The 27,987-nt window shown below is 50.7% G+C and overlaps 9 protein-coding genes across 9 annotated transcripts; 2 read left to right on the top strand and 7 right to left on the bottom strand.

Moving 5' to 3' along the window:
- The first annotated feature begins 172 nt into the window (after nucleotides 1-172).
- On the top strand, nucleotides 173-2,841 carry V8C40DRAFT_238830 (transcription initiation factor IID, 18kD subunit-domain-containing protein). Its single transcript, XM_083214533.1, has 3 exons — nucleotides 173-713; nucleotides 1,424-1,513; nucleotides 1,574-2,841. The coding sequence occupies exons 1-3, from the start codon at nucleotides 660-662 to the stop codon at nucleotides 2,402-2,404; spliced, it is 975 nt and encodes a 324-aa protein (XP_083075493.1). The 5' UTR covers nucleotides 173-659; the 3' UTR covers nucleotides 2,405-2,841.
- On the bottom strand, nucleotides 2,731-7,306 carry V8C40DRAFT_238831 (uncharacterized protein). Its single transcript, XM_083214534.1, has 2 exons — nucleotides 4,334-7,306; nucleotides 2,731-4,276 (listed from the first exon to the last, which is right to left on the bottom strand). The coding sequence occupies exons 1-2, from the start codon at nucleotides 6,804-6,806 to the stop codon at nucleotides 3,045-3,047; spliced, it is 3,705 nt and encodes a 1,234-aa protein (XP_083075494.1). The 5' UTR covers nucleotides 6,807-7,306; the 3' UTR covers nucleotides 2,731-3,044.
- A 1,010-nt stretch (nucleotides 7,307-8,316) lies between these two features.
- Nucleotides 8,317-9,400, top strand: V8C40DRAFT_238832 (AP complex, mu/sigma subunit). The gene is made up of 2 exons (XM_083214535.1): nucleotides 8,317-8,442; nucleotides 8,561-9,400. The coding sequence occupies exons 1-2, from the start codon at nucleotides 8,411-8,413 to the stop codon at nucleotides 8,958-8,960; spliced, it is 432 nt and encodes a 143-aa protein (XP_083075495.1). The 5' UTR covers nucleotides 8,317-8,410; the 3' UTR covers nucleotides 8,961-9,400.
- Nucleotides 9,401-9,758: 358 nt separating this feature from the next.
- On the bottom strand, nucleotides 9,759-11,722 carry V8C40DRAFT_263756 (uncharacterized protein; the record flags this gene model as incomplete). The annotated part of the gene is made up of 2 exons (XM_083219492.1): nucleotides 9,759-10,214; nucleotides 10,331-11,722. The coding sequence occupies 2 exons, from the start codon at nucleotides 11,720-11,722 to the stop codon at nucleotides 9,759-9,761; spliced, it is 1,848 nt and encodes a 615-aa protein (XP_083075496.1).
- An 832-nt stretch (nucleotides 11,723-12,554) lies between these two features.
- On the bottom strand, nucleotides 12,555-13,569 carry V8C40DRAFT_263757 (regulator of Vps4 activity in the MVB pathway-domain-containing protein; the record flags this gene model as incomplete). The annotated part of the gene is made up of 2 exons (XM_083219493.1): nucleotides 12,555-13,445; nucleotides 13,546-13,569. 2 exons carry the CDS (start codon nucleotides 13,567-13,569, stop codon nucleotides 12,555-12,557), a joined length of 915 nt encoding a protein of 304 aa, XP_083075497.1.
- An 811-nt stretch (nucleotides 13,570-14,380) lies between these two features.
- On the bottom strand, nucleotides 14,381-18,787 carry V8C40DRAFT_238840 (putative nuclear serine protease HtrA2/Nma111). Its single transcript, XM_083214536.1, has 4 exons — nucleotides 17,869-18,787; nucleotides 17,533-17,729; nucleotides 15,143-17,440; nucleotides 14,381-15,063 (listed from the first exon to the last, which is right to left on the bottom strand). Exons 1-4 carry the CDS (start codon nucleotides 18,222-18,224, stop codon nucleotides 14,855-14,857), a joined length of 3,060 nt encoding a protein of 1,019 aa, XP_083075498.1. The 5' UTR covers nucleotides 18,225-18,787; the 3' UTR covers nucleotides 14,381-14,854.
- Nucleotides 18,788-19,919: 1,132 nt separating this feature from the next.
- On the bottom strand, nucleotides 19,920-21,040 carry V8C40DRAFT_238844 (uncharacterized protein). The gene is made up of 4 exons (XM_083214537.1): nucleotides 20,866-21,040; nucleotides 20,569-20,776; nucleotides 20,386-20,490; nucleotides 19,920-20,312 (listed from the first exon to the last, which is right to left on the bottom strand). Exons 1-4 carry the CDS (start codon nucleotides 20,917-20,919, stop codon nucleotides 20,194-20,196), a joined length of 486 nt encoding a protein of 161 aa, XP_083075499.1. The 5' UTR covers nucleotides 20,920-21,040; the 3' UTR covers nucleotides 19,920-20,193.
- Nucleotides 21,041-21,619: 579 nt separating this feature from the next.
- On the bottom strand, nucleotides 21,620-25,340 carry V8C40DRAFT_172922 (J domain-containing protein). Its single transcript, XM_083211627.1, has 4 exons — nucleotides 24,640-25,340; nucleotides 23,540-24,571; nucleotides 23,441-23,480; nucleotides 21,620-23,119 (listed from the first exon to the last, which is right to left on the bottom strand). The coding sequence occupies exons 1-4, from the start codon at nucleotides 24,725-24,727 to the stop codon at nucleotides 21,751-21,753; spliced, it is 2,529 nt and encodes an 842-aa protein (XP_083075500.1). The 5' UTR covers nucleotides 24,728-25,340; the 3' UTR covers nucleotides 21,620-21,750.
- A 1,213-nt stretch (nucleotides 25,341-26,553) lies between these two features.
- V8C40DRAFT_238849 (CUE domain-containing protein) lies at nucleotides 26,554-27,872 on the bottom strand. The gene is made up of 2 exons (XM_083214538.1): nucleotides 27,208-27,872; nucleotides 26,554-27,115 (listed from the first exon to the last, which is right to left on the bottom strand). The coding sequence occupies exons 1-2, from the start codon at nucleotides 27,478-27,480 to the stop codon at nucleotides 26,795-26,797; spliced, it is 594 nt and encodes a 197-aa protein (XP_083075501.1). The 5' UTR covers nucleotides 27,481-27,872; the 3' UTR covers nucleotides 26,554-26,794.
- Between the last annotated feature and the right edge of the window lie 115 nt (nucleotides 27,873-27,987).

Raw genomic sequence — 27,987 nt, forward strand, 5'->3', positions numbered from 1 at the left:
TCCAGACAAAATATTTCGCCCTTTTCTCAACAGTGAGACACTGTAATGTAACTTCCAGGTGCTGGTATTACTCACGTGATCATATGAGATAAGCCGGAGTGTGTCTAGCAACTCAACAGCGCCGCTTCAGGGGGTGCAGTTAGCATACTTTACTGCTAACGACACTTGGGCTCTGACTCTGTGTCGCGTTTAAGCTTCTCATTTCTAAACCTCATTATTTTGCTCCAACGTTGCTTCATCCGTTCATTTTCTTGGAATCCGTTTGCTCGAAGTCGCTCTGCAGTGATTATATCCAATTGCTTGCCCTTGCTTCTCTTCCTTGTATCTTCCTTTGACGCCTTGGAATGAAGAATCCTTCATAGCCGACGACCCATCAATTTCGGTGCGATTTTGCGGCCAGAGGTGCCATATCAATTCTTTGCGAGGCCGCGCAGATTTTGCGAATTAGTCGCTCAAAAGATTCGGATTTCTCTGCTCATACACCCGGCTTTTATATAAGACCAAATCCTACGGCGCTTAAAGGGGTTGCAAGGGCGCAAGGCTGGGCGTCGCATTCAAGGGAGAGAGGCTGGTGCCTTGGGACGCGCGCCGGCTTACAGGTTGCGACCTGATCCTCACAGAAGGAGAAGGAAATTGTTTGATTGGGAATCACCGCAAAGATGGCCGATTCAAGTATTGCAAAGGCGTATAAATATCGCCAGGAGATTAGTCAGGTAAGAATCCGCTTTCATTCATACTTCACCAAGTTGTTTCGAGGTGGGATGAGCCCTCAGAAGTCTGAGATGAGCTCACCATCAAGCACTTCATTATGAGGATTTACACTTCATTATCGCCTCGTCTATTATGACCATTGGACAATACCACTTCAAAATGAGATTTACCTTCTCTTTTCATGCCTATACACCCTTGATTGAGTATATGCGCGCTTGATTATTGCAATTACTGGCCACGGGCAGCCAGGAAAGGGGGTCATTGGAAGTGTGCATCTCACTACTCCCTTCTTACGAAGCAACTCAGTTTTACTTTCAGCGCTCATGACGATAAGGTGCTATGAGAATCTCATGACAAACGCCTTATACAAACCAACGTTGCCCAACACCTGGCAATGCTGGTCTTGCAGCTCCATCGCACCGCTGCCAAGTGGCAAGCTCAACCGACATGATTGAACACATATTGAACAACTTCAGCTGAAAACTTGCTTTTTAAACCATCTCACATCTCTCTTCACATATCCCTCACCCACTCTTTGCTCTCCTCATCCTCTCTTTGCTCCCCTTGTCCTCCCCGAGGCATCTAGCCTCGCCACTCCCTCATCATGCCATTCAGTGAATACATATACGTAAACGGGCACAGATATCGATTGAGATCCGGATTGATGTCTCGCCTTTCTAGACGCGCGATAAGGATTGACACTTTCCAACAGATGATGTATGTCTCTGGCGAAACCGCAGAGCCCTCCGTCGAAACCACTGGTATCATTGAAGATATCGTCCGGCAGCAGGTCATCGAACTGGTATGCTTTTCTTTCTCCTTTCACTTGACCAGTTTATCCAACTCACGCACTCTCTCTCAGCTACGGAATTGCACTGAACTTGCCGCCCGGCGTGGCTCAAAGTCCATTAGCACAAACGACCTCATCTTCCAAATCCGCCACGACCACGCCAAAGTATCCCGCCTTCGCACATTTCTCTCCTGGAAGGATGTCCGCAAAAACGTCAAGGACTCTGACGACAAGGGCGCCGACGCAGACATTGCCGCCGGTGACGATGCAGTCGGCGGCGTAGTTCCTGGAGGCCCCGTAGACGAGGCAGCCAAGAAGAACAAGAAAGCCAAGGTCGGCCTCCCCTGGGATCCGTCATCCTTCTACTCAGTCGAGGTCCCCGAGCGCGACGACGAAGAGGACGAAGAGGAGGAGGAGATGAACTACATCACGCTTCAGCGGCTACGCAAGGCCGACGAGCGCACAAAGGCCATGACCCGCGAGGAATACGTGACGTGGTCGGAATACCGTCAGGCATCCTTCACCTGGCGCAAGGGCAAGCGTTTCCGCGAGTGGGCCGGCTTCGGCGTTGTTACGGACAGCAAGCCGTCAGACGACATCGTCGATATTCTCGGCTTCCTCACCTTTGAAATGGTCCAGACCCTGACCGAAGTCGCGCTCAAAGTCAAGGAGCAGGAGGACATCTCGCGCGCCCAGACCGGCGCCTCCACGGGCGATTCCGGCCCGAACAAGAAGCGCAAGCACCAGCAGGGCCTTTTCGACCCCCCCAGCGAAGGCCGTTCGCCAATCGAGCCCAGACACGTCCAGGAGGCCTTCCGGCGATTTCAGCAGAGACCCAAGAAGACTCGGGCTATGCTCAACGGCACGAGGTTGGCCCAGCATACGACCCTTAACATTATTTAACTTGGATTCCTTTCTTTCTTGCTCTCTTCCGCCTCCTCTTTCTCTTTATTCTCATATATCTTTCTCTTTTGTTTCCTTAACGCTTCAATGTCGGGGTTTCTTTTGGTCTCTTGTTTCTGGATTTGTGTTTCTGGTTTTTCTGTTTCAACACGGAGTTTTGAGTTCCACAATCGGTATATATACGCATTTGCAGTAAGGTTGTAAGCTGCCTTTACCATCGATAAACAAGGAAACAGAAGGATTGGCTATTATAGAGCCGAGACTTCTGGATATCGACAATCTCGGCTTTTTTGGCCCTTTTTTTTGGCCTTTTGGTCTAATGATGGCACGTCTTGAGCTATTTCATTTTTCAAGATTTATATAGTTGACTCGTTGCTTGTCTCGTCTTCTATTGGGACGACAACTCCTGATTAATTCATTGTAAAATTACGCTTGTATTCTAAAATGCGTTTCGTGGAAAGCCCAGTGCTCAGTCGTGACCTTCAAGATACATCCCCCGCAACGTAGATTCCACATTTTCCATGAGTAGATGCTACGCAAATTCTTCATCGAAATATCGCTCCCTTGAACCAAGTAGAAAAAGAAAAAACGCCTTCCCTCTATCTATTCATTAATCGTACCCATAACCATTAGTGTACGCTCATCGCAAACTGGTGATTGTTGACCTCCTCCTTCTTGCAGTCCCATTACCCTGCCAAAGTCGAGAATTAACCCTTTGCAAGCTAATAGGCACTTCCCCTAGATTCTCCTCGAATATACTCTCTCTTCTGGGCCTAGGTCGAGCCGCAGAATCCTCGCCTTGTGGTCTATGATTTGATGCCTCGGAGTGAACAGCAACAGAGTCAATCCGCCTTAGAGCGAAATCTTGTATATCTCCCACCCCTCCTTGCAGAGAAACGCCGCTTTGGTGAGCCGTTGATGAGCTGCTAGATGTGTTAGACCGAGCCCTTGCTAAAGACTCTGGCCGAGATTCCTTCATTTGCGCATAGTTTGTGTATCGTGGCCTCTCTAGCATTCCAGAACGGAATGCATTGACTCCCACTAGCATCTTGACCAGCTCAACCAATTCTTCCAGATACTCGACGATTTCCATCTGACCAGCAGCACTGGCATTCCAAGAGAGGAAGTTATGCTTGGTAATTAAACGAGCTATCTTCTCGTTTGCCTGGTCTTCGCACTCACTCGCGCTCCTGCAATGGCTGGCATGACTTACGGTTGGCGTTACCGGAGCCGATGTCGACGCTTGTGACATGATAATCTCACGGACCCGATGTATCAGCCGCAAATGCGCTACCCGAGCTGAGGGAATGAATTGCGGAAGCGGAAGCCAAGTTGTCAGTGCCTCGTTGACGGAAAACAGCATCAGGGTGCAGCTTGCCGCCATGCTTCGTCGATACGTATAAGCTTGCGGATTCAGTGCCTCTAAGACAGAGGAGCCATAAGCCCTTCGCAGCTGTACGACGTTGTCCATCCGATCAATGATCTGATGAAGCACATACACAATCTCAGTGTAGATGGGCGCAAGCTTCTTGAAGCTGCCTTTCAGACGAGGTTCGGAAGAACAAAACGGGAGAAACGTCTCAGCCGCTGCAAGTGAGGCCTGGGCCTTTTCGCGCCATCTGTCAAAACGACGGTGCAGTTTTGGAGAGCGAGGATCAACAATCTCGGGCCCGTCAATACCCACGGACATGGCGCCCTGCATATTCTGTATATGCCGTACGCAGGCAGACAAAGATTCTACCAAACGATCTCGTGCACGCACCGGAGAAACTGATACCTCTACCAACGTAGCAGTAACACCCCCAACTATAAATGCTATGAGACGCTTGTAGTAAACCTCGTGTGATGGCTCTGTATTGATATTCGCCGACGCTGGTGGAAATGGTCAGAAAGACGATGAGAGTGCGTGAAGAGGGTGAGAAGGCTTACCTAGGGCAACGACATTTATTGATATAATGGCCGCTGCTCCAGCCTTGACGTATTTTGTTGCGACATGTATATAGGCAGAAGGCAGCAGCGTAAAAGCCAGAACCACGACTGTTATTGCTCTGCTCCCCCCTGCGATAACAAATGAGACATATCCAGCAGTACAGCCAAGGACAAGCCCAATAAGCCGAACTACAAAGGTTACCAAGGACGTGCCGATGGCCACTTCAAATATGAATATCAACTGCAATGGAGCCCAAACGCCATGGACATCCCCGTACCATGCGTTCCAAGATGGCACAAAGGCTGGCCAGCTGACAAGAAAGACGGCAAAGGAGAGTTTTAGTGCATAGGCAAGATCATCGGAATCCTGAGCCCACTCCAGCACATCTGCCGCTTTGCCTCGAAGCAATAAAAGCCGACTATCAGAAGAGTCTTGTCCTCTCTTGTCATTCTGTTTGTCTTGTAAATGCTTCTCTCCCTTCTTCTTCTCCTTCCTTTTGTTTTTGGACTTTCTATTTCTCAGTGATTTCAAAATTTGAGAGGCAGTTGTAGAACCTGCTTCCTCATCAGGCATTCTCTGTCTCGGCTGCTCTTCGCTATCAAGGATATTGCTAGAATCTTTAGGTTCGAAGATTGGCGGCCCGTTGCCAACCAAATCTCCTCGACGTGCGGCTTGCCTCGCGCCTTCGGGTAGAACCATTGAATCGCGCTCTCCCGCAGTACGTAGCCACTTCCGAAGACTTGAATAGTGAGGGATCCAGATGCTCAGCCTATCATGGCGGCGTTGTCTCTGCTCTACCAGTTGACGAGCATGGCGGAGCATTTTCAAGATGTGCGTTGAGGATTGGCGAAAAGCCAGTAGAAACGACGAGATGAGAAAAGTCTCCATGCGAGGCATGAAATCGAGCGCTAGGCCCGTTTCTTGCATGGCAATAAGCTTGAGCTGTTCGGCGGATTGTTGATCAAATAACGTCAGAGCATCCGTGAAGAGGTCGACCCGCAGGTCAATCTCCTCCAAGTGTATGCCTCGAGGGGTAGGAGCACCAGAAGGTAGGGTGGGAACATCGTAGCAATATGCCAAACAAGATATCAGAAGAGCCACTGCTTCATTGGTGGAGGCCTGGAATTCTTGTATAGGAGCTCGTAGTCGCATGACAATTGATTCTAGAAGCTTTGCGCTACTCAATTCAATCTGCCTGTTCAGCTTGATGTAGTCGACTCTACTCGATGGAGCGGTTGAGTTTCTCGCTCTCGATCTCGATCTCGTACCAGAGTTGAGTCTGAGGTTTGCTTCTGGGACGCTGGACGCTGGCGTGGCAGATCCATCTAAAGCACTCACGCACCCAGGCGATTGAACCATATCATCATCATCCGCTAAACTGCTCTCTTCCATGCCATCATCGTCAAGGACGATGAACTTGTTTTCACAGGCGCCAATCAGTGTAATGATACTTTGAGAAAGATGGCTCATGAGATCAACACTGATAGGCTTCATGTCGCTTGGTGCAAGGGGTGAGATGGATATCTCAAAATTGACTTCGTTTTGAGCAGTCTTGCACGATGTTAGTTTAGAACGGATTATGGGTTTCCTCTCCGTCAGTGACGCAAGTGTGGTCGCATGTAGCGGTGATCTGGATGTTGTGGTGGCAGAGGTGGCCGGTAGAAAGGGGTTGGGGAACGGGGCAGAGAACTTGCGCCAGTAGCGGATAGCGAGCTGCTTAATTTGCCACATCTGTTGCTGTTGCTGTTGTTGATGTTGTTGCTTGGTGCCATTATCATTGGCATGAGGTATATTGAGAGGCTCCCCTTGGTTTTGAGACTCGATACGATCACCTCCAGGCGTAACAAACCAATGAGTAGCTCTCTCCAGTGTGTCGACCATTTCAGAGAGGGCACTGATGGTAGAAGTACCCAGATAGCTACTGGAAAACTCAGGGAATATGGCGACGTTGGCGAAAAACATGACTCCGACGCCAATGAGGATTGGCACATAGATTGTTGTATATAGAGTGGGCGTGGCCACAGTTGGTGCTGTGAGTAGTGTGATGGCGGGCAGGATGACAAACAAGACAAATAAGAACAGTCGAGGTGTAGACGATCTCAGGTATCCATGGAGCAAGGTGCATGCGAGATAGAAGAGGGCTCGAATAGTAAAAGCAGCAGGCTTGTTGGTGTCATAGACCAAACTCGCCAGATATAAGCCCAATATACACCATGATAAGCCCAGGCCGGAACCAAAGATGATCATGATGATGTTCTCAATGACGACGCCCATTCGTTGTGCTGGATGTGCAAAGGCAACAACCATTGGTATAAGAAAGGTTGACCAGCTCCTGATTTGAGGGAGAATGGCAATGATGGTGCAAATAACACACGCTATGAAATCCTTGAGAATCCGCTGCCAAAGGGCTTTGGTGCCGCAGTCGCCCCAAATCACGGTGACGGTCCTGCGTAGGAGCTTTGCCATGGCCATGACGAGTAGCGTTGCTTCTGTAACCACATTATCTTTGGTCTAAAGGCTCCAGGTTGGTTTTGAGTAGCTGTTGAGAGCCTGTCGTTTGGAATTGACCCGGGGCAGACCGGAGAGGTAAACGGACGTCTCTCGGCAAGGCGATAAAGGATTGCGAGAGTGTGCCTGATTAACTGATGATGGCTGCAGGAAGATACCGGGGTAGGAGCTTCATCTGTCTTTTTTTATCGGTCTGGAGCTTTCAATTGGACTCCGAGCTGAATGGGAGGGTGGGAAGAGGAAGATGGACGAGCAAAAGGCGGAGAGAACAGGTCAATCAGTTATATATCAAAGGTGTACCAAATCCCAAGAAACTGTTCGAGATTTCAAAAGAGGAAAATCAGGTTTGACGAGATCGGCAATCGGTGAGAGGTCATGCTCTTTTTTCCAAGGGGGGAAGAGTCGTCGATCCAAGAGTCAGGATGGGAAAAGATCCGAAAAGCTGGATTGATCAGGCCACTGAGCTTAAGGCGTTGACAGTTAGACAATAATCCATAGCTGGGATTCTTAACTACATGTACAGTGGGGTCGGACGCTAGAGCATGGGTGTGGCAGCGTTGCTCTGTAATATTGACTGAAGGACTGCATCCATACTTTCAAGGTTAGTCGGGAGCTAAAGCAATTGATATGAATAAACGGGAGGCAGGACAATGGATAGGTTGAGTTGATTTCAAGTTGGCTTGATTGATGCTAGAGAAGCAGAGTAAATTAAGAGGGCCAACGTTGTATTTAGAGCCATAGCTTGAGTGTTGCCCTCAAAGTCGAATTATAGGTAGGAATGCATTCGCGCAACTAGAGTGTATTACTCACCTGCGGTCTCCATTGGATAGCTCGACATTCTCGAGAATAGCCACGCCCGTCATATATGGTGCGAGTACGAGTCAACGCATGGCATCCGGCAACGGTGATCCGGACATGCTTAATGAGGTGGGGATTGCTTGACAGCAGGTGGTACGATTAATGAGTGGGTTTTGGTCTTTTTTTTTTTCTCAAAATCTCTCTCTTTTTCTCTCTTTCTTCCACGATGTATAACATCTTCAAAGGTATTGCAAATCTCACCAAGATAAAACAGCGTGCGCTCTTAGACAATAGCATCCATCGTCTCTGTTAGTTACCTGTGGCTTTTTGCTAGGTCCAGCACCATTTGATATCAATAAGCCACCCGTAGACATGTAGTCATACCTTCATGTTCTCTCCATATTGAACCTCCTAAACAATATCCAAACAGAATCATCATCTGCTCAAAAATAAAAATAAAAATCACCAGAATAGATATCATATCCAACTCAGACTCCATACCGTCACCAAATCTATCTACCAACTGTTGCCGTTTCTAGTCCCACTGCCCTTTTCGGCCCGCTGCCCAATGGCCATCCGTGCGCTCCGGCCCCGCGATCGCCCACAGTTACAGTTACAGTAAGCGCGCTGCTGCACTACAACGCCTCCAAACTGCCCTGAAGCACCTCAAACTTAGCACGTCTACCAAAAACACCAAATCGTCACCCATCGCAGCCCCGTCCCCTATACCATCCATTGATCCAATCTCCTACGCACACACAACTCCAACCATGCTGTCCTTTATCCTCATCCAGAACAGACAGTAAGCTCTCCACTCCCTCTCTTCTCCCATGCCCATACGCGCGCAAAACATCAAACTCGCAGCAATCAAACTGCCTACTTACCAATCACCAACCAACTAACTCTCTCCCTCTCTCCAGGGGCAAGACCCGTCTCGCCAAATGGTACGCCCCCTACAGCGACGACGAAAAGATCAAGCTCAAGGGCGAGGTCCACCGCCTCGTCGCCCCCCGCGACCAAAAGTACCAGTCCAACTTCGTCGAGTTCCGCAACAACAAGATCGTCTACCGCCGCTACGCCGGCCTCTTCTTCTGCGCCTGCGTCGACACAAACGACAACGAGCTCGCCTTCCTCGAGGCCATCCACTTCTTCGTCGAGGTCCTCGACGCCTTCTTCGGAAACGTCTGCGAGCTCGACCTCGTCTTCAACTTTTACAAGGTGTATGCCATCCTCGACGAGGTCTTTCTTGCGGGCGAGATTGAGGAGACGAGCAAGCAGGTTGTTTTAACGCGGTTGGAGCATCTTGATAAGCTGGAGTAGTGGCGCGCGGGAGGGACGCGTCTTTTTTTTATAAAAAAACTCTTTTTTTTTTCTGGCGTTATATATTCCCCCCTTATGCTTCTTCCTTTCTTCAAGGGGAAGAGAGAAGCGGAAAGGACGGAAGCGATTGCCAAATGTACACATAATATCCATTTCGCAGCTTGGAGTTGTCAAGAGGGAGGGACATTGATTTGGATTTGATCATTCGGGTTCTCTCGCAATCTAGCAGAGCGCATACAATATATGCGTGCATAGTGCAGAGCGCGAAGCATTAGAACATTGGCGTTTTGGGCGTCTTAAAGATTGCGAATTGGAGCAATGGGAATATATCAGTAGCCATCGGCCAGTTTGCGCCGCTGTCTTCTTCTTTATCTTACTTCCTAATAACTACCCCTAAACCCCGTGTCGTGGTCCTCAATTCCTCACTCCATATGATAGGCAGCAGTGTTACTTGCTTAGATATTCTATCTTGCAAGGTAATCATCATTAATCATCATCCAGTTAAGATCAAGTCAAATCATGCTTAACCACAGGAGAGGGCCACACCATGATGAGGCGGAATGTAGACTCAGTTCTGCGTATCCAGGTCTACTTATTTTCCATATCGCAGCCTGAGAGAGCATCATAATAAGCGAACAAGCATATCATCCCTGACAAATCAATCTCCTCCGCTTTTCCCAAATGAAAAAGTAAACCCGGGACCAAATTTCCATCAACTCAAGGAAATAATGAACAACCATTGTCCCGAAAGCACTGGTAAGAGAGACTCAATGCATGCAATCATGCCAGATACAGCAGCTAGACAGCATCATCTTTCAACGTTGTGCCATCAGCAGCATCCCACATATCAAGGGCCGTAGGACGCTTTGCCTTCTGGACCCAGAGGTTCTCCCGAGCACGAAATAACTCCTGGACAAAAGGGCTGTATGAAGGATCCCCATGGATCGACTTGTTGTCAACGCCAAACGAAATGTCCGTCATGGTTCCTTGTCCGCTGCCCATCTCCAGAGAACTATCAAGCAGAGACGGCTCCATAGTACATGCCTCATCCAGCTTCTGCTTTTTGCGAGCTTCGTCTTGGGTTTGCGGTGCCATGCCCAAGTCCTGCGTTTCTCCCTCAGAAGGAATATCAACATCTGCTAGGAAATGATCAACTTCTTCCATGCCACCACTGTTGTTCTCAAAGCTGATCAAATCGCACGAAATCACACAGTCTGCATCCATACCTTCCTTTGAGTTTCTGCCATCATGATCCTATTCAATAAGCATAGTGATTAGTAAGTAGGCTTGTTGCTTTGCGAGAGGGAATGAGGAGGGTATAGACTTACCTCCTCCTAAGGAGACAGACGGCCCTCGGCATGGCGAGCAACATCATTGTTGCCGTAAATAGCGGCTTCATCAGCTCCAGAGCTGCTAGAAAACAAGATTAGATCAGACGTCGACTCCTTGTCCATCTCCTTCTGAAGAGAGACTTGCGGTTGTTCAGCAATGTTCCCGAAAGGGTAGTCTGCCTCGGCGGCAACGCAAGTGTTGGCCAAGAAAGCAGCTCGTTGAGGATTCATGACCATTTTATCATAAACTCCAGTGCAGTTTTTCTCTTGTCCAGGATAATCTATGCCATCCGTGGTTAAGACGGGTTCACCAGCAAGATGGGAAAGCCAACCTATGATGCTGCAGTGCTTACACGCGCAGTCTTGCAGTCGAGTGGCGCATCTGTCAGACTGATTGGGCTCAGAGCCCCAGGAGCTAGCCTGTCCAAGATCAAAGGGCGCGCAGTATCCAGGGTGTTGTCGTTTCTGGGCCCCACGTTTGGCATCGTCATTGTCGCGACGGGAATGATGGTCATGACCTTGGTGAAGCTGCTCAAGGCTTGTCTCAAGGCGAAGATTAAGTTCAGCTGGCGACAACATGGCAAGATCGTGATTGTACGCAGGATAAGGAGGCAACTTGTCATCATCGTTATTCTGCTGGGCTGCTTCGAGATCGACCACACCTGCAGGTGTTTCCGGCTCGTCGAGCCATTGATACCAGTGATCATAGATGTGGTCGACAATGGCGCGGAAGCTCGTCAGCATCACGTTGCCAACTCGCAGCGAAACCTGGTTCGCATGGCTTTCTTTAACCCTCTGAAAGGCGTCGTAGAATGTTTGGCAGCACATGTCCCGCGAGCAGCCTCTGCGTTCGAGAAAAAGGCAGAGATCCTTGATTTCAGGCCGCGTGCCCATGCCCGTGGTGGAAAAGGTGCGGCCAATCTTCTCGCGTAGCCAGACAGCACAGAGGGAGACGGTGCTGTTCAGATTGATGCGCTTGCCAGCAGCTTTGATTCGCCTCTCCAAAGTGTCTTGACGCATGAAGCCAAGATTGTAGAGATCACGAAGGCCATTACAGCCCAGAGTAACTTGGGCGTGGTAGAGCACGTCTCTGTCCTCCATGGCGTACTTTGGTGCAGACATACCGAAAGGGTTGTCGTTCTTGCAGTGACCGTATTCCAACTGATGAGAGCAATCAAACTGATGGAGGTGTTGCTGCGTTAGATGACGAAAAAGCTGCTGCTCGCCATCACCTTCCTCGTCTTCTTCTTCCTGGAGAGCTTCAAAGGGAATGAGGAGAAACTTGACAAGTCTGCGTTTGTAGGTTTCGAGGTAGTTTACAAGGAGTGAAACCACGAAGAAGAAGGTGAGGCAGATGAAGCAGAAGAAAAAAGAAGCCTGCAAGTTCTCTTCTTCATGCTTTTCTGCCTGTACGAGCACGTGAGGCGACATGGAGGCGGCCGGCAGCTGGCAAAGTCTGGCAAAGGCAAACACGCAAGTGTACCAACCAGCAGCCATACAAATAGACAGCAAGTAAACAGTAACAAAATGTCAACAAGAGCGAGAGCACTTGTAATTGATGGACTAAAAAAAAAAACAAAAGAGCAGAGTCTAAAGCCGTGGAAAGGGTGCGTCACCAATTGAAAGGAGAAGGCAAAGGCAAAACACGAGATTTGACCAAAAAAAAGCAAACAATCCGGGAATGGCGAGTGAAAAGATAAGAAGAAGAGGAAGAAAAAAAAAGAGGAGGGACAGGGAAACCCGACGGAAACACGCACGACAACGCTGGCACCTTAAATACCTAGTAATGCCCAGCCGAAGTAGCAAATATGCTGTGTAACAAGAGCCAGTCCTCGTGACTGGTCCAAATCGCGCCGAAGCAGCAGGCCGGCATAAGGAGGAGAAAAAGAAGAGGAGACGGGCCAGAAAACCACAACAAATGCAGTGCTGGTACATGAACGAATCCCGTCGAGTCATAGCAAGCAAGTCATGGACAAGGACAAGCATTGTATAAAATGGCCGGCCACCAATTGAGTTGAGGCAACGGAAACACGACGTCGACACTGCATGCGAGTACAAAATTGCAACTCGGAAGCAGTTGTACAAGTAACTTCAGTCGGTACCTACTAGACATAGAGATTGTATGGCATGGTATGGTATTAGAGGCATACAAACATGAACACGCGCGCACACGCATGTGCCCTCGAAATGCTTTCGCTCGGCTTCTCGTTTCCCTTCAAAACTCCCGGCTCATGTCACATCACAAGCGCACCACCCAAAATCATCACCTCTTCTTCAGCGCCGCAAATCTCCTCTCCAGGTCTCCAATGTCCGGTATTGACCCTTCCGGCTCCTTCTTCTTCCTCGGCGCCGCCACCTCCTCCTTCTTGCTCTTGAGCTCCACAGACCCCATCATCACCTTGGGGTGCACATTGTCCGTCGTCATTCGCGGCGGCGTCACCATCAGCGGGCTTTTGGGCTCCCCCAGCTTTGCACTCGGCGGTGTGGCCTTGTCCATCTGCTCCTCGCCAAGCGAAAGCTTCCTCTGCTCCGCCGTCAGAGGCGTGTTCAGCTCGTTCTTCTGCGCCTGTCCTCCCGACGGATCTCCACCGTCCACGTCTTCATCGTCGTCCAACAAATCTGGGGGTGGCGGCGTCATCTCTCTCTCTCTTTTAGGCCAATCAACTCCGTACGCCTTTGCAATCTCCTCTAGATAGCCCGTCACCAGCTCCTGTCGGGGCGCCTCCACGCTCAACTTCTTCACCACTTTTTCATTGACCTTGCCATCTGCGTTATCCATGGCGGCGAGGACAAACTCCTTGCCGTACTTCTCTGCCAGCAGTGTCCGCACCGTCACGAGCTCCTTGATCTCCGTCTTGGGCGCCGCATAGAGAATGCTCTTGATGGCCTCTTCCAGCCCGGGATCGCACACGGGCCCTTCCATCAGCCCGGCCCGCGCAAGCAGCAGCTCGCAGTAAAGCTCCAGCAACTCGTGAAGCTCGCTCGTGATGTCGGATCGGATGATGTTTTCGACGCGGATCGTTGCCGAGTCGACCTTGCCCGCCTCGAGCAGTTGCGCCATGGCCCGGCGCTGCGTCTTGCCCAGCTGCTCATCCCGCTGCTGCACCATGCGCAGGCGCGCAATGGCGAGCTTCAGCTGGACCTTGAGCTTGGTCTGTAACCACGGCCATTGCAACGTCAGCTCAGCTCTTGCGGGTTGCGTCACTCGAGCTGGCGGGGTTTGTGAGATGAGATGGAATGGGATCAAGACTTACCAGCCAGGTAGCTGCGGGGGGCATCGCGGGGGATTCTTGTTTTGGTTATAGTCTACGGGAATCAAAGAAGAAGTCGTCCAAGAGGAAAATGGAGAAGGATGAGGATAGCGAGAGAGTGAAGAATCGGCGACTTTATATCAACAATTGGGCAAACTGAGGCAGCAGGATTAAATTCGTGGAGTGCCTAGAAGTAAGGTAGGCAGACACGAAACCGGAGCTTCTGGAGGAAGTTGAGACAAAACGTCACTGGGGGCCCGCTGCCAATTCCAGGTACCTAATCGATTGACCCTTAGCCCACAGCATTAGTACCCGCTAATAAGCCTTGAAAGCTACCTCTAGTTAGTGCCTTTAACTGTTGCCCGCCCCATTACTGCGGGGCCCTCGAATCCATCACCTCGGATCTGAAGCCATCAAATTCCATTTGTCGTTGGCCAGCTCAATTTGGTTCAGTTCAGTTCAGCTACGAGACAAACACGAAATCAACAATGAATGGAAAACCTGGTACACGGCATGTCAAGTACCAAAGACAAAGGGACAGTGTCTTAGTACTCAGCACTGCTTAATTATGAACCATGTTAGTAGCCGCATACTACCACCAACACTTCCCTTTTCTCACGAACCTGCATTCATCCCCAATGTCATTGGTAGCACCCGATAGGCGCAGTCCCTACGTGGTGGACCGTGATAGGACTAGCCGGCAAGCTGCATCTCGTGCTGCATCTGGTGGTCTGAGATGATACCGGTTGGATGATGCAATGCATGTCTCTCATGTGCATGGACTGACTAAGTAATGTAGGGAGCTGGAAAGATGGGTACCAAGGCATGCCGTAGTTGATTAGCAGTAACAAACGAAAACTACTATACTCGACGTTGTACTACCTATTCTACGGGTACTGAACAGCCTCTCTCTCTCCGTACATACATCGTGCTGTACACTCCTATGTCTCTACCAATGATCCAGTAAGTTGTACTGTAGTAACCTAGGCAGCGAGTTCCCACAGACTGCTGCTCTTCTGCCGACAGCCGAGTGTCGAGAGAAATCATTCCACCAAGCCTATCCCCAATCCTCCTTTATAAGATTCCACAAATGCCGTGATTGTAATAAGAAGGGGTGAGAGAAGAAAAAAAAAAGAGAAGAAAACAGCTCAAGAAAACTCCCATGTGAAATCCTTCATAGCCGTTGAACGCCCATATTGACCCATTTACCCATCCATGTTTGTGTGTGTATGTTGTTTTTTTACAATTCCATCATCATGCATACCATTATCCCGATGACCCTCTCATCAGGTTACTCATGTAGCTTGTGAAATTATTCCATCTCAGCATTGCCGGCAACCGTTGGGATTCCATCGGTCGCCTCTCCCTCAAAGACTTGGTTGCCCTCGTATGTCACGCGGCGCCAGCCGCAAGGCTCGTTGCTGTCCTTGATCCATTCCATGGTAGGGAAGTAATGATCGTTCTTCTTCATGGTAATCACCCAAGGTACCGAGTCAAATGTGACGGCCTTGAGGCGGAAATCTGTAGTACAAATTGAATCAGCTCTTTGAACAAGATACCAAAGAAGAAAAGAAAAAAGGGGGAAATAATAGTGACTCACATGTGTTGTCGGGGATTTTCCGCGTCGCCGCAATGAATGAGTCCAGATCAGGCGTCGACTCGCCATTAACGTGGGTGATGAAGTTGGTTGGAGCAACTCCGTACTGGTATGCTGGGGAGCCGCGGATTCGGCTCGACACATACACCTCGCTGTGAAGCTTGCTGATCTGCTGGCGGACGGCCAGGTGCGGGCGGTGGAAAATGGCTCCGCAAAATGACACAGCATGGTGCGTCTCCATGTCATCGGCGGTAACTGTCGGCAGCTGGAGGTGTAGCTCTTCACAGTTTCGCACAACGACGGCGTCTAGGAGCTCGTTCGTATACATCACGTCAAAGTCGGAGATGGTGGTGCAGATTTTACCATTGAGCGTCAGCACCACGTCGCCTTCCAGGAGGGATACCGGCTGGTTCACCCGCTCAAATGCCCTCTTGCTAACCATGAACAGCTGGTGGTGAGACCGGTTCGCCTGTGTAACCTTGTTGATCCATTCGTCCGAGACTCCCATCACGCGCGCCTGCGACATGTGGATAGATCGGAACTCCACCGATAGCATCTGCAACTTCGGCGTCTCTCCCTGCTGGATGGCCGAGACGACTGGTAGCAGAGTAGGCGTGCCCAGACCCAGATGATACTCCTCGTCTCTCTGAGTGCTCGGGGAACGCTCTCCCAGGTACTGGAGCCAAAGAGCCTGCACGGTCCCGTCTTCCGCAACGAGCACGCCACTGCCACACGACGCCCCGAGGTTGCTGTCAATAGTAATGGCATCCACGTTGACGGCGCGGTACCGCGGTGCTCCTGAGTTGGCGGGGATGGCAACCGCTGTGATTTCCGTCACGTTGGTGGACCCATGCACGACTCTGCCTATCCTGTTGTAGCCCAAGAAGTACGTCTTGGCGCCCTGGGTGAGGTGCTGGTCGCTGAGGCGGGCGCTCATGACGGGCACATCCACCAAGGCGGGATCATACTTGATGATGGTGTAGTTTTGCAGCGGGTGCAGGAAAACGACCTTGCCCTCGACGATGACCGAGTCGGCAATGGTAACGGTGATGTCGCACAAATCATACGGCACCACAGCTCGGGAAATGAGGACAAGTCCCTTGTCAGCATCAATCACAAGGCCCATGCCCCAGCGTCGGTTCTTTGGGAAGCCATCGAGCTTGACGGGCAAAGTGCAGTTGATGTGGACAAAGCTGCGGATCAGGGCCGCGATGCCGGGGTGTGGCATGTGGTCCAGCTCGATGAACGAAGCGGATCGCCGAACAGGGGCCACGGGCGGCAGAGGGTCGCCGAGGTCAGAAAAGTCCCACAAGCCAGTGACATCGTTGCGAACAGCCAGCTTCATCTTGGCCGACCAGTGTCTGTCAACGTAAATGACGGTTGTGATGAGTGTGTGCAGGTCGCGCAAGTGTTTGTAAGTCACAACCACTCGCGATTTGTCAGGAATCTGCTTCATAACTTCGATGAACGTATCCAGATCGGGCACCTTCTTCTGGTCCACAGACTGCACAATGAATCCGTTGTCCGTATTGTCAAAACGGAAAGACCCCGCAGCCTCGCAGATATAGACTCCCTTGACAGCAACGCCATAGAGCCTGGCCTGCTGGTACGAGATGTCATGGAAGCTCGCCCCGGCAACAGTCACAAAACGATCGGGTGTAATCTTGTGAAGATCGCCGACCACGATGTCGACCTCGATGTCCTCCCCTCCGCGCTGCAAGTGAACCTTGATGGTGTCACCCACGCTCGAATCCAAGATGTCGTCGAGGCGGATGAATTGCGTAATCAGCTCCCCGTTTACTTTGATGAGAACATCGCCCTCCTCGATCTTGCCGTCAGAAGGCCCAGAAGGCAAGACGATTTCGGAAACCAGCATGTTGGTCTCTTCCGGGAAAGCCTGTCGCATCGCCGACTCCCACTCTGGACTCAGTCCTAACCTGCGGCACTCGTCAAAGGGCTTGAGCAAAAACTGGCACTGAATGTCGCCGCGCGTAATGGGCTTGCCCTGCTGGACGCATTGAAGTGCGCGCAGTGGCCGGTCCAGGGGTAGGAAATAGTCGGTCGAGGCGCCATCGGATCGGCCACCAGCCTGGAGCGCGACGGCGCAGCCATCCTTGTTCACGACAGGACTTCCAGAACTTCCACCACTAGCAGCAGCATTGGCCTGGTAGTAGCACGTGTTGAAGTCGCTGTATCCATCGCCATATTCGGGCGCATTTCGATCCAGACGACTGATAACACCCGAAAGAATACTCAACTTTTCGCCAGCATCGTTTCCGACAACACGAATCTCTGTGCCAACTACATTCCATCGTAGGTCAGCATTTTTCTTCGTTCTATCCACTCCTCTTCCCAATATGCTGTTATTCGCAAGACACGCTAGCTCGACATACCTTTTGCCAGGTCAGGGCTCAAAGTGAGCCCATCCACATGCATATACTTGATCGCCTTGGGGTCGTATCGCAGGATACCAAAATCGTGAACAGGGTCGCGATATACGGGGTAACAGTCGACCTCCTCGTGGTTGTCAAACACGCAGTGTCCCCAAAACGGACCAGATCCGACAACGTGGCGATTCGTCAAGATGTAACTATAGAGCAAGAGCAAGCAACACGTCAGCATAATGTACCAACCCAATTTTCAGATTGGTGTAGATTCATTGCCCATCTAGCTGGCGGGAGAGGGGGCAGGTGGAAAACACAGCAGCAGCAGCACAACATAGCACATACCCTCTCTCTGAATCGACGACAAAGCCGGTGGCCTCGCTCGTCAATGCAGGATCCGTATCAAAAGAGCACGTCTGGCAGAATCGAATGGCGACCACGTTGCGAACGACCTTTTGGATCGTGTCCTGCCACTCGCCGAAGCTGCCGGGGGTACCGAGGTAGGCATGCGGGTGCAAGTCACTAGCTGCGTCAGAGCCTTCCTCATAGCTCATCTCGTCAACTGTGATGTCGGGAACCGCCGTTTCCATTTCCAAGTCGTGTCTGTTGCTACCGTTGAGTGGCCTCTTGGCGGGAGGGCTCGCCTGGGCCGACTCGGGTGCTTTTCTCTTGCCCCCCGCCGATGTCGTCGTGCCGTTCATTTTTATTGATGTTAATAGTCCTTTGTTCGGTTTGTTTTGTTTCTACCCCTGAGGCTAATACGGGGCTTGCCGTGCAGCTTGGGGGTGCGGAGAGAAGGGGGTTGGTCTCGTCCCTTGATGGGTAGGTATACAGGTATATATGTCGTTTTTTCAGCCTCTAGCTCCTCGCCCTTGAACTACTCCGTTGTTCAGAGAAGCCGCGTTCTCAGCAGTACAGTCGCAACAGGAAGCCGAAAAGTATCGGGGCTGAACTGAAACAAGGCGCTCGAATCGGTACCGGTGTCGTCTTATACTCGTCGAGGCAGCAAGTGCCGTATCGCACATTGACTATCAGCGCTGGACCGCGGGGTGGCAGCGATTGACGGGCTCGCGGCGTGTCGCGTAGGGTAGCAGCGCATCAAAGACGCGGGCAGAGGCACTGGAGCGCGTGATGTCGAACGCGGATGAAGGAGAGGCAAAGCGGCAGCGTAAAAGATGGTGGTGGATGGAACAATTGGCAGCAAAGCAGCAGCCCATGTGATGCCGGTCCTTGGGCAAAACGGTTCCTTCCTTGTATGCAGCCTTTTGGAGTCGTGGAGAAAAAAAAAAGGTGGATCAGCAGGCAGGCTGTAGCGGGTACGTACTTGTACCTCAGGTACCGCATCAGCGCAGAGAAGGTACCAACACTAAAACCACTGACGGTAACCGCAAAGAGACTCCAGGGCCACTCGCCGGCCTATCGTGTGAATAGCCGCCTGGAAGAAGCCGCTAGACTGGTGTCTGCGATCCATTTATTACGCAGTCATTCCACAGCTGCCCCTTGTCGTGTCTTTGGCTGGTATGGCTTTGTATCTGCACTCCAGGTTGGACTAGACGTGATTGCAGTTTAGCAAGGTACATACATGTTCGTACACTTGTACAGCACCGTCTGACAGAAGGGGCGAAAAAGCAAAGGCAAGAAAACCGCAAATCCAGTTCCAGTTCCAGGGTAGGCCTGCCATCCACCCAGCTCAACACCAACATCCATCAACACCCCCCTTCACAAATTCTATGCTTGTATTACATCGAACAACCAACCAGGATAAGCAGATTTCATTAATCAGTCCAAAGCTCCAGTTGCTTCACACCCTCTTTTTCATCTCCCTCCGGCATCTCCATCCCAACCAAACAAGCGCCCCCCCAGAAGTACCGCCGCAATGTGTATACTATCGTCATCATTCATTGTTTGCTCCCTACCAGACTATCCCTCTCCCTTTTGGCTCCCTTTCATCACCGGTGATACAAAGGTTTCGTCCGTACTTGTACATGAACCACGCCTCACCTTGTCCTTGAAAAGCCTCCAAACCCCTGGGGATTGCTGCATCGGATTCCCACATGTCGTCACATCCCAGCAAACGCCCTCACACACACACCTTAAAAAATCCCCCAAACTGCAAGCCTGTCTCCGCCCTGTCCGCCCTTGGAGACGGGTCACAACACCAGGCCTGCATATCGCCTAAGAAGGCCCAGCCGGGATATTATTCTTGGAACACGGCCCAGTGCCTCAAAAGCTCGTATGCACGCAATCGGCAGCTTAATCACCAGTCCGACCTGCTGATCTGCGGAAAAGGGTGGGAGATCTTCACTTACATGCATATAACTCACGACACACGACTACCACCATGCATGTACAGTACATAACACTAGCAGCGTTGCATTCACTAAGTGACCGTGTGATGATGATACCCCGACTCTGATGTTTCTGACAAAGACAACGTCTCAAGCGTTGTGTGTGATAGCTAGCAAGTACTGACGCTCCGCCGAGCTCATCCGTCGTATCTCATCCATCCGCAACTTATTCCAGTCCTAACAAGTAATATGCCCACATGGGATCCGTAGCATACCGACGTCAACAGCAAATCGGCCCCTCTTCCCGGGTCGTGCACAGCCATGATCCATCTTGATCGCCCGTGATCTGAGGATATGAAGAGGCGTTCCTCAAACACCGTATTTATCTTCCAGGTTCCATCTTCACGTGAACAAGGCCAGTCGTCGCCTCAGTCTTGACCTTGGGTCGCTTCTTGGCTCGTCCAGGATGCTCGCCCTCTCCAATATGCACACCCTCGATGTCTAGATAAAAACCATCGTATCATGTCAGTAAAATCTTTTTCCTGGTTCTCTTCGCCTGCAGTCATTTCCATACCTTCAACGGTGCGTTTCTTCACCACTTTCTGCTTAGAATCAGCAATGTCGTCGTCGAGACGTTCGTCGCCCTGGCCTGCCATCTTGGCCGAGCCCTGCTTGCGAGCTAGATAACCCCAAAAACCATTAGCATCCGATCCCAAGGCATCGCCATGAAAGTCCATAGAAAAGAGTCATCACTCACGAGGGCCCCTCTTCCTCGGCTTGGTAGGGATAACAAGAGATCCCTCGCCACTGTTCTCCCGAGCCTCAAAGTCATTGATTTGCTTATTTATTTTAGTCCACATGTTTTGCAGACTTTTGACAGTTCGGCCGGGAATATTAATCTTCTCCCATTTGATTCCGCGGCCATCTCCCTTGAGTTGCGCAACGATTCGAAGCAAGAACTGGAACTGTGAATAGAACAGGCCCGTTAGTTATTCCAATTGTGTGTCGCATAATGCGAGACGAAATGACTGCTGAGTTTGAGTGACTCCCATACCTTGGCGTCTTCTGTCCATGCCGTTGAACCTTTCTCTAGCTGACCGCAATCCATGTTGGTCTACTTGCTGTTCGTGGATTTAGGATTTTGGACTCAGAAGTATGACCGTGCGTGTGTTCAGCTTAGATTTACAGCTGCGATGATGTGTGAAGATGAAACGGATGCGATATTTTACATTCGTAAAGGTCATATATAAGTTGTCCTAGGAGAATCTGATCTGCCAAGATATATCTGACTGGAAGGTGAAGTGAATTAATATGTCGCTTAGTAAATAAGCAGCTCAGAACCAATTCACTCTTCAGTCACAGCCTAAGTAGGGGCCGGACTCGACCTGGCCATAAAACACAAACGGGGATAAAGTGAAGTGAAACATTTTTGAAAAGACACGACCAAGACCCTTGTCATGGATTCTCATGAAGCAAACACAAAGGCCCACTATCGCAACATAGAATGACGTCCGTTTTATTAGACTTGCCCATCTGCAAACGCAAACCTTTCTACTATACACGTATACCCGGCAGACACTCCAAGCAGCCCAAGTCCGTAGCTGCTCAGAAACCAAAGAGATCCTCTAACCATCTAGTACCGTATCCAGCGATAATCTCACATGTCCTTCACCCATGAAAACGAAAAAGAAAAAAAAGAGTACTTAAAGCAAAAAGGGACGAAGAAAAAACCCCTCCCTGTGCTGAGCAACCCACATATATGCTTCAGCCAATGACATGGGTATCGAAATCGCTACCGGGAAAAACCGAATCAAGCAAATATCATATCATGAACATCAAAGTTCTGGCCGCCGCGTGTTGCTCGTTGAGATCTACCGCCCAAACGCCCTCGCAAAGTAGGAAACAAGAAAAAATCAAGCTCATCGTATCATTCAGGTCGTTACTTCATCTTCTCTCTGAACGCCATGAACTCTCTAAATCGCAGTTCGTGCTCTTCACAAGCTGCCTGCCACCTTTGGCGGACTCCGTTATCCTGCTCCAGCCAGTTGTGGTACTCTAGGATATCAGAATCCCCTCGGGCACCTAGAAATGAATAGCCTTTTGATCCTCTTGCCTGTGAAATGTTGGATTTTCGCGTGGCAAAATGGTCAACCACCTGTGAGTTAAAGAGATCCCAGCGGCGTAGGTAGCTTTCAAACTCCTCGAGGTATTTGGTCCACGACGCAACGTTGGGCTTGATACCTTCAACTGCAACCGTAGGCGGAAGCTTGGGTGCGATCGGGGCCTCGGGGAATACTAGCGGATGAGCGTGAGGAACATCGATGTGAAGTTCGGCTGATGCCTGGCTCTCAAAAGGCAAATTATCCTTCAGTTCCGTAAACGACTTAAGTCCGGCTTTGGGCGCGGCAAATGGTGCCACATTCTTCAGGTCCTCAAATGTCGCTCGAAACTCTTCGCTATCTTCAGACCCCTTAAAGGTAACCGGAATTTCTTTCCTTTCTTCAGGCTGCTCATACATTTGGCCTAGGCCTGTGACATTTCCAGGTCGCCATTCCGGTCGCGATGGTTCGACAGGAATGTTCCTGGCAGCCACTGGATGCGGCTGAGATGGAGGTTGAGAATTGGACCGTGATTGAGGTACAGGAGGATTCACAGAGGGAGCCGTAGCCGAAGCGGCAGTTGATGCCACTGAAGGAGCGGTCGGGACAAGAGGAGGCGGAGTGGGAATACGAGAGCGCGAAGGGGAGGCATTCGACGGCGGGTCAATATCCATTGCCTGGGGACTGTCAACCGTTGCAGGCTTGGGGTCAGTCTTGCGACCGGTCCATTTATATAGGTCATCTTCGCTGCTATCATCCACAATGGCGGCATTGCCAGTCAAGGGCTTTGCAGTTTTAATTATCTTCGGGATTTCCCGACCCTTTGGTTGACCCTTCCGCGTGGGTGAAGTTGATGAGTTGGGAGTAGTCGGCCGAAGAACAAAAGTCTGAGGCCCAAACTTGGTACTCCAACTTTCTGCGTCGAAACCTGTTGCATTTGGAGGAACTTGGGCTCCAATATCGGGCACGTTTGCGCTGGGAACAGGTCGACGTTTGATAGGCGAGCGACGACCAGACTTACTAGTTGATTGGGACCGGCTCTGAGGAATAGGACCGTAATTTGCACTCCCAGCACTAAATTGCCAAGTAGCAGAAGACTCATCTTTGACGAAAGTCGTATTGATTCCATCAGCGCTGTTACTCTTTCTAAATCGAGATGTTGCCGGAGAGTCAGGGGCAAATGCGTCATCGTCTAGGTTGAAGGTGAAGCTAGTTGGTGATTCCTCGTTAGCACTCAATTTCTCTTCATCAAGGGGCTTATGGTTGCGAGGGGTGGTCTGATGTGGTTTGGTTTCCAACGCCGAAACAGGAGCATCCCGATTCGTAATCAGACGTTCCAAGATGCGGTACTGTTTCTGCTCGAAAGGAGAGAGGCTGTGAAGTGTACTATGTGCTCCACTCGGGACACTTGGTGTATTCTCTGTGCCAACTTCGGCAGCATTCTTATTTTTTGGTGATGTACTCAATTTGGGGAAAGTAGCAAAATTCTTCTTGCGGCGGGATGGCTTGTCTTTTTGGGGCGTTGCATACATTGAAGGGTCGTTAACCGGGGTCTGTGGTTTGTTGAAAGCTGAAGTGGTAATGTCAGCTACAGTTTTCGGCCTGATAGTGGCCAAACGAATCACTCACGTGTGTGATGGAAAGACGGCTGGGTTGCATCGTCAGTTGCAGAAGATTCGCTTGTCTGGTTTGTCATGAATATATTGCCATTTGGTGCGGTAGCAGCCGCAGCAGTAGCGGCCTCTGCTCGAGCTTTGAACGATGCAGCAGGCCGGGAACTTGGACCAACAGGCACGACCCGAGGTCTTCCATCCATTCCCGTCTCATCTCGCCTTCTTTGGGCTCCGTCTCTAGTTTCTTTCCGGGGCATACTGGAGCTGCGACGCTTGGGTGTTGAAACTGCTGGCTCAGGTGGCCCGTTGGTGCCTTTTTCCCGATTCAAGGGAACGCTGTCAAAAGGATCAACCTTCTCGCCTCCACTCTTGGCGTATGGAGAGCTCTGTCGAGGGTCATGGAAGCTTTCTTCACTGCGGTTCTTTTCTCTAAACTGGGCGAAAATATCGGGTACGGGCACCGACTCTGGCATAGGCTCTGGAGCGGGCTCTGGCGCGGGCTCTGACCGCTCAGTGTTGACGCGAGAGGAGTAGTTGTTGTTGGTGACTGGTGGCTCATCGCCGGGAGTGTTTGACCGAGGATGGTAGCCGGTTCTCTTGGCCCCGAAAGATGCCTCTGCCCTCTTTTTTGCAGATTCGGTTCGGGGAGGGGGCGGTGGAGGAGGAGCACGGCGATCTTGCTGTCCGCTTTTGGTGCCGCCTTTCCGCATGCTTTCGAAAGCTCGAGCAGCCGTTGCCGCCGGTGGATGTTTTGCAGTTGGTGGCACACCAGCAGAGAATCTCTCGTTCCATCTCTGTGCCCCCGAAGGAGTTGTTCGTGGTGGATTCCGCCGCGGTGGTGTAGGAAACTGCTGGCTAACATTCTGCCATGGATTTCCTCTCACCCCAGAAGCCGCAGGATATCGACTGGCAGACCGCATAAAGGCAGCATCGTACTTGGCCTTGGCGTCGGCATCGCTGAGGACTTCGTGTGCAGCTTGGATGATCTGAAACTGTGAGTTTACTTCTTGTTCCCGGCCAGGATTGCGATCAGGATGGTATTTCAAAGCTGGTTTCAGTAATTAGAAACTGTACTGATGGAGAAGTTGTGTGAAGTCGGTTAGTTTCGTTACACACCTAGCTTCCGGAACTGCTTCTTGATTTCCGCGACGTCTGCCGTTGGCGTCAGCCCCAAGTCGGCATAATAGTCCCGCTGGGGTGCCATCGCAACACCGTAGTTGCAGTGTCTTTCCGGCTCCCGGCTCTCAAGCGGGGTGTATTCCTATTTTGAGGCCCGGTACCGCAATGACCATATCAATGCGCTCTCAAAACTCGCTAAACAAAGCTGCTCTCTCGCGAGGATTCGTCAATGATACCTTGGGTAGAAGTTAAATCGAGCCCGAGGTGCGGTGTGGTAAGAACGGCAGCGGGTATAGTTTTGGATTTGATAAAGGTATGAGGTCGGTGGCGAAGGGTGTATAGTCTTGGAGATATGTACGGAGTAGTCGCTTGAAGATTCGTTGGACGCTGCGAATGGAAATTTCCCTTGGAAGTGGATGCTAGGCGCCCAGCTGTTAGCGAGAGGAATTAAACTGCATGAGGGCATAATCGAGCAAACGAACGAGGCAGCTGCAATTCCACGAGGCAGCAGGGGATAGAGTGTAAGAAAGAACGAAAGAAGAGAGGGAGACAGAGCCCGACTATTTATCTTGACAAGGGCCGTAGGGCTGCCAGCCAGTGCCAGCTGTCAGCCTGATGCTGGTGCTGATGCGCCTGTCAACAAAGAGAAATAGTCGCCCACCAAATTGCAAGCTCATCACAGGAGGAAAAGAAAGAAAACAACAGGCAGGTCGCTGAAGGTGAAGAAGCAAAGGAACGAGAGGGCAATCCTGGCCAGTCCTTGATCGCCAGAATCTTGCCTCCACACAAGATGCTGAAGAACTGGTGTAGATCAAGGGAGAGTAGAGTGCAGCCTACCCACCTTAAATGACGCCAGTACTTGCGATTCCCTCAGCACAAGTCTTGCTGCACGAAAGAGGGAGGGATTCGCGATCCTAGGGCCAAAGGGCGCTTTTGAAACAAACAAATAAAGGACGAAAAGAAAGTGCTCCAATGTGCGATGGATGCGATATCTTGGGCACTAAGCCAGCAACGAAAACGCGCTTGCTGACAGCTTTAGAGTTTCTCGTCGCGATGCGCGTGGATTTGGGGGAGAGACAAGGATAAAATGCTAGTCAAGGCAAAGTAAAACAAAACCGCCGTAAACAAGGCAGAGAACGAGAGGCTGAAGCGAAGAGCTCTGACGCAAGCTGTGGTTTTTTTCGGCTTTGTTTAATACATGTGCCTGGCCTGGTCCCCGCGGTGACGCAGCAGCTTGTTGGATTATAGCACCAGGACAAGAGCGCTGTGGCTGAGCGGCGCCCCGAGCCTCGTTCCAGGGTCTGATCTTGTCATGCCCCGCCAAAGCTCAACATGCTTTGCCGCTGATTGTCACGAGCAGCTTCTATATCTGCGTCTAGCGCCTTGAGAGGTACATCAATCTAAGGGCTACCTTATACTGAATTCTACGTATTACGTTTTACCGGTCAAATGGTATTAGGAGCCTTGAAAATGCTAATAGGCCCTTTTGACGTCAAGCGGCTTGTTCCCACGTGAAGCCAAACGCGGGGCTCATTCACATGTGCCAGATTCATCATCAGTCGATTGTCGAGGCCTCCCGGCGATTATTTCCAGACCGTGGCTGACCTTTCTTCACCTGTATTCCGACCGACTTTGGCTCCCGCTAAGAAGCGCCTTCATCTGTACTGATCTCACCATACCTTATATAGCCTTTCATTGCTTATTATGTATTTAGTCGGTTTGCTCCATCGGACTGTCGGTGTCTTGTCCTCGTCTTCTAGAAGCGCTCTCTTGCGCTACAAAGTCGGTGCAAACACAACTCTCCCGACGTTTGAGGTTTCAATTCATAACTACCTAGTAGTAGGACCAAGTAGGCACGAATAGCCCACCTCACAATAAGTATTCCATTGTTTTCAAGGGATATACTTATTTTGGTAGCATCCCACCTTGCGTGTTAGACACACAAACTTATTACGCACATTGTAATCATTATCACATCAGCTTCCATCAGGCATCTTGAAACAATCAAATATCCTACACTACCTCCATCTACAGAATTTAACAAACGCCAGTGCTTGCAAAGCCTCACCATAACCATGCATCCGTAGAAAATGAAAATATTACCCCCCGAAATCACCATGCTGTTTCTGCGTGTGTTTCTCCGTCAAACAGATCAAGAAGACCCCTGAGCAGCCTTCTCCGCCGCAATTTTGGCTTCCATTTTCCGTCTCGCCGCTAGAATCATCTCATCCCTTCGCCGCTGCAAAGCACTCTGTCGTTCGTCACGATTGGAGCTCCAGCCTTTGCCCTTCTTGTCCTCCTCGACCTCTTTCTTCTCTTCCGTAGCAGTATCATCGGTAATCTTGCTCTTGAGGTTATAGCGTGTAATCAGGTCAGGCTGAGATGGCTTCTCGGCCTGCTTCGCCGCAGGGCCCGGGCTCCCACTCGGGGGAGTTTGATTTCGAGGCGGAGGTGGTTGGAATGTAACAGGAGGCTATCGCCAATGATACTCATGTTAGCTTTGTCGCCAATTCAAAAGTCGTAGAAATGCATGCATCTGTGAAACAAAGGGGGCACAAGTCATACCGTTTCCAATCGGCCGGACAGAATCCGCTCCGTGGTGCTCTGAATGTTGCCACCGTTTCGTTGAAGGTCCCACAGAATGCTCCGGCGCTCGACCTGCGGAAACATCTGCTGTATCCTCTGTACTGCCACCTCTCTAGATCTGAATATTTGCTCTGCTGTCCTCGCCGGCGGCCGTTCGGGGCGCGGCCCCGAGAAGAAGAGGTACCGCACTATCAAGCCCGAGACAAGCAAGACAATGGCAAAGAATGGCAGCGATATTTGTTCGTCCGACATGATGTCCGTTTGAGACCGCGACGGCGGTGCCACTCAACTGGGAAATCTTAAGAGGATGGGAGTTGGTGGGTATCAGGCGGAGCGAGGAGCCGTCGGTGAGGTGTGAAGCTTGGGCCAGAGCCAGCAATGTCGAAGAAGCTTCAAGAATGCCACCAGAATGAATGCTGAGAGGAAAAGAACCAACAATGCGTCCGTCGCCAGATGAACAGAATCCTTTGCTCCAGGGCCAGCCGATCCTTAGCCCATGTTCGGGTAGGCACTAGAGGTCTTCATGTGTCGGAGTTTAAGGTAGACACGCATAGCAGGTTACCTGTACTCTGGACTCGAATGAGGTAATACGCCGCGAAGTCATGGTGGAACCTCGGCTAATTCTCCCGGAGCTTAATTATCTCGAAATGATGAGTAAGCAGGATATTCAAGATGCAAACGGGAACCACCTCACGCGACTAAAGTAAAAGGACAAAAGAAAGGACAAAGGAAAAAAATTGGAAAAGGAAAAGGAAAATG

The sequence above is a fragment of the Trichoderma camerunense genome (genome assembly GCF_050948025.1).
Source record: "Trichoderma camerunense strain CBS 138272 chromosome Unknown V8C40scaffold_5, whole genome shotgun sequence".
Lineage (NCBI taxonomy): Eukaryota > Fungi > Ascomycota > Sordariomycetes > Hypocreales > Hypocreaceae > Trichoderma > Trichoderma camerunense.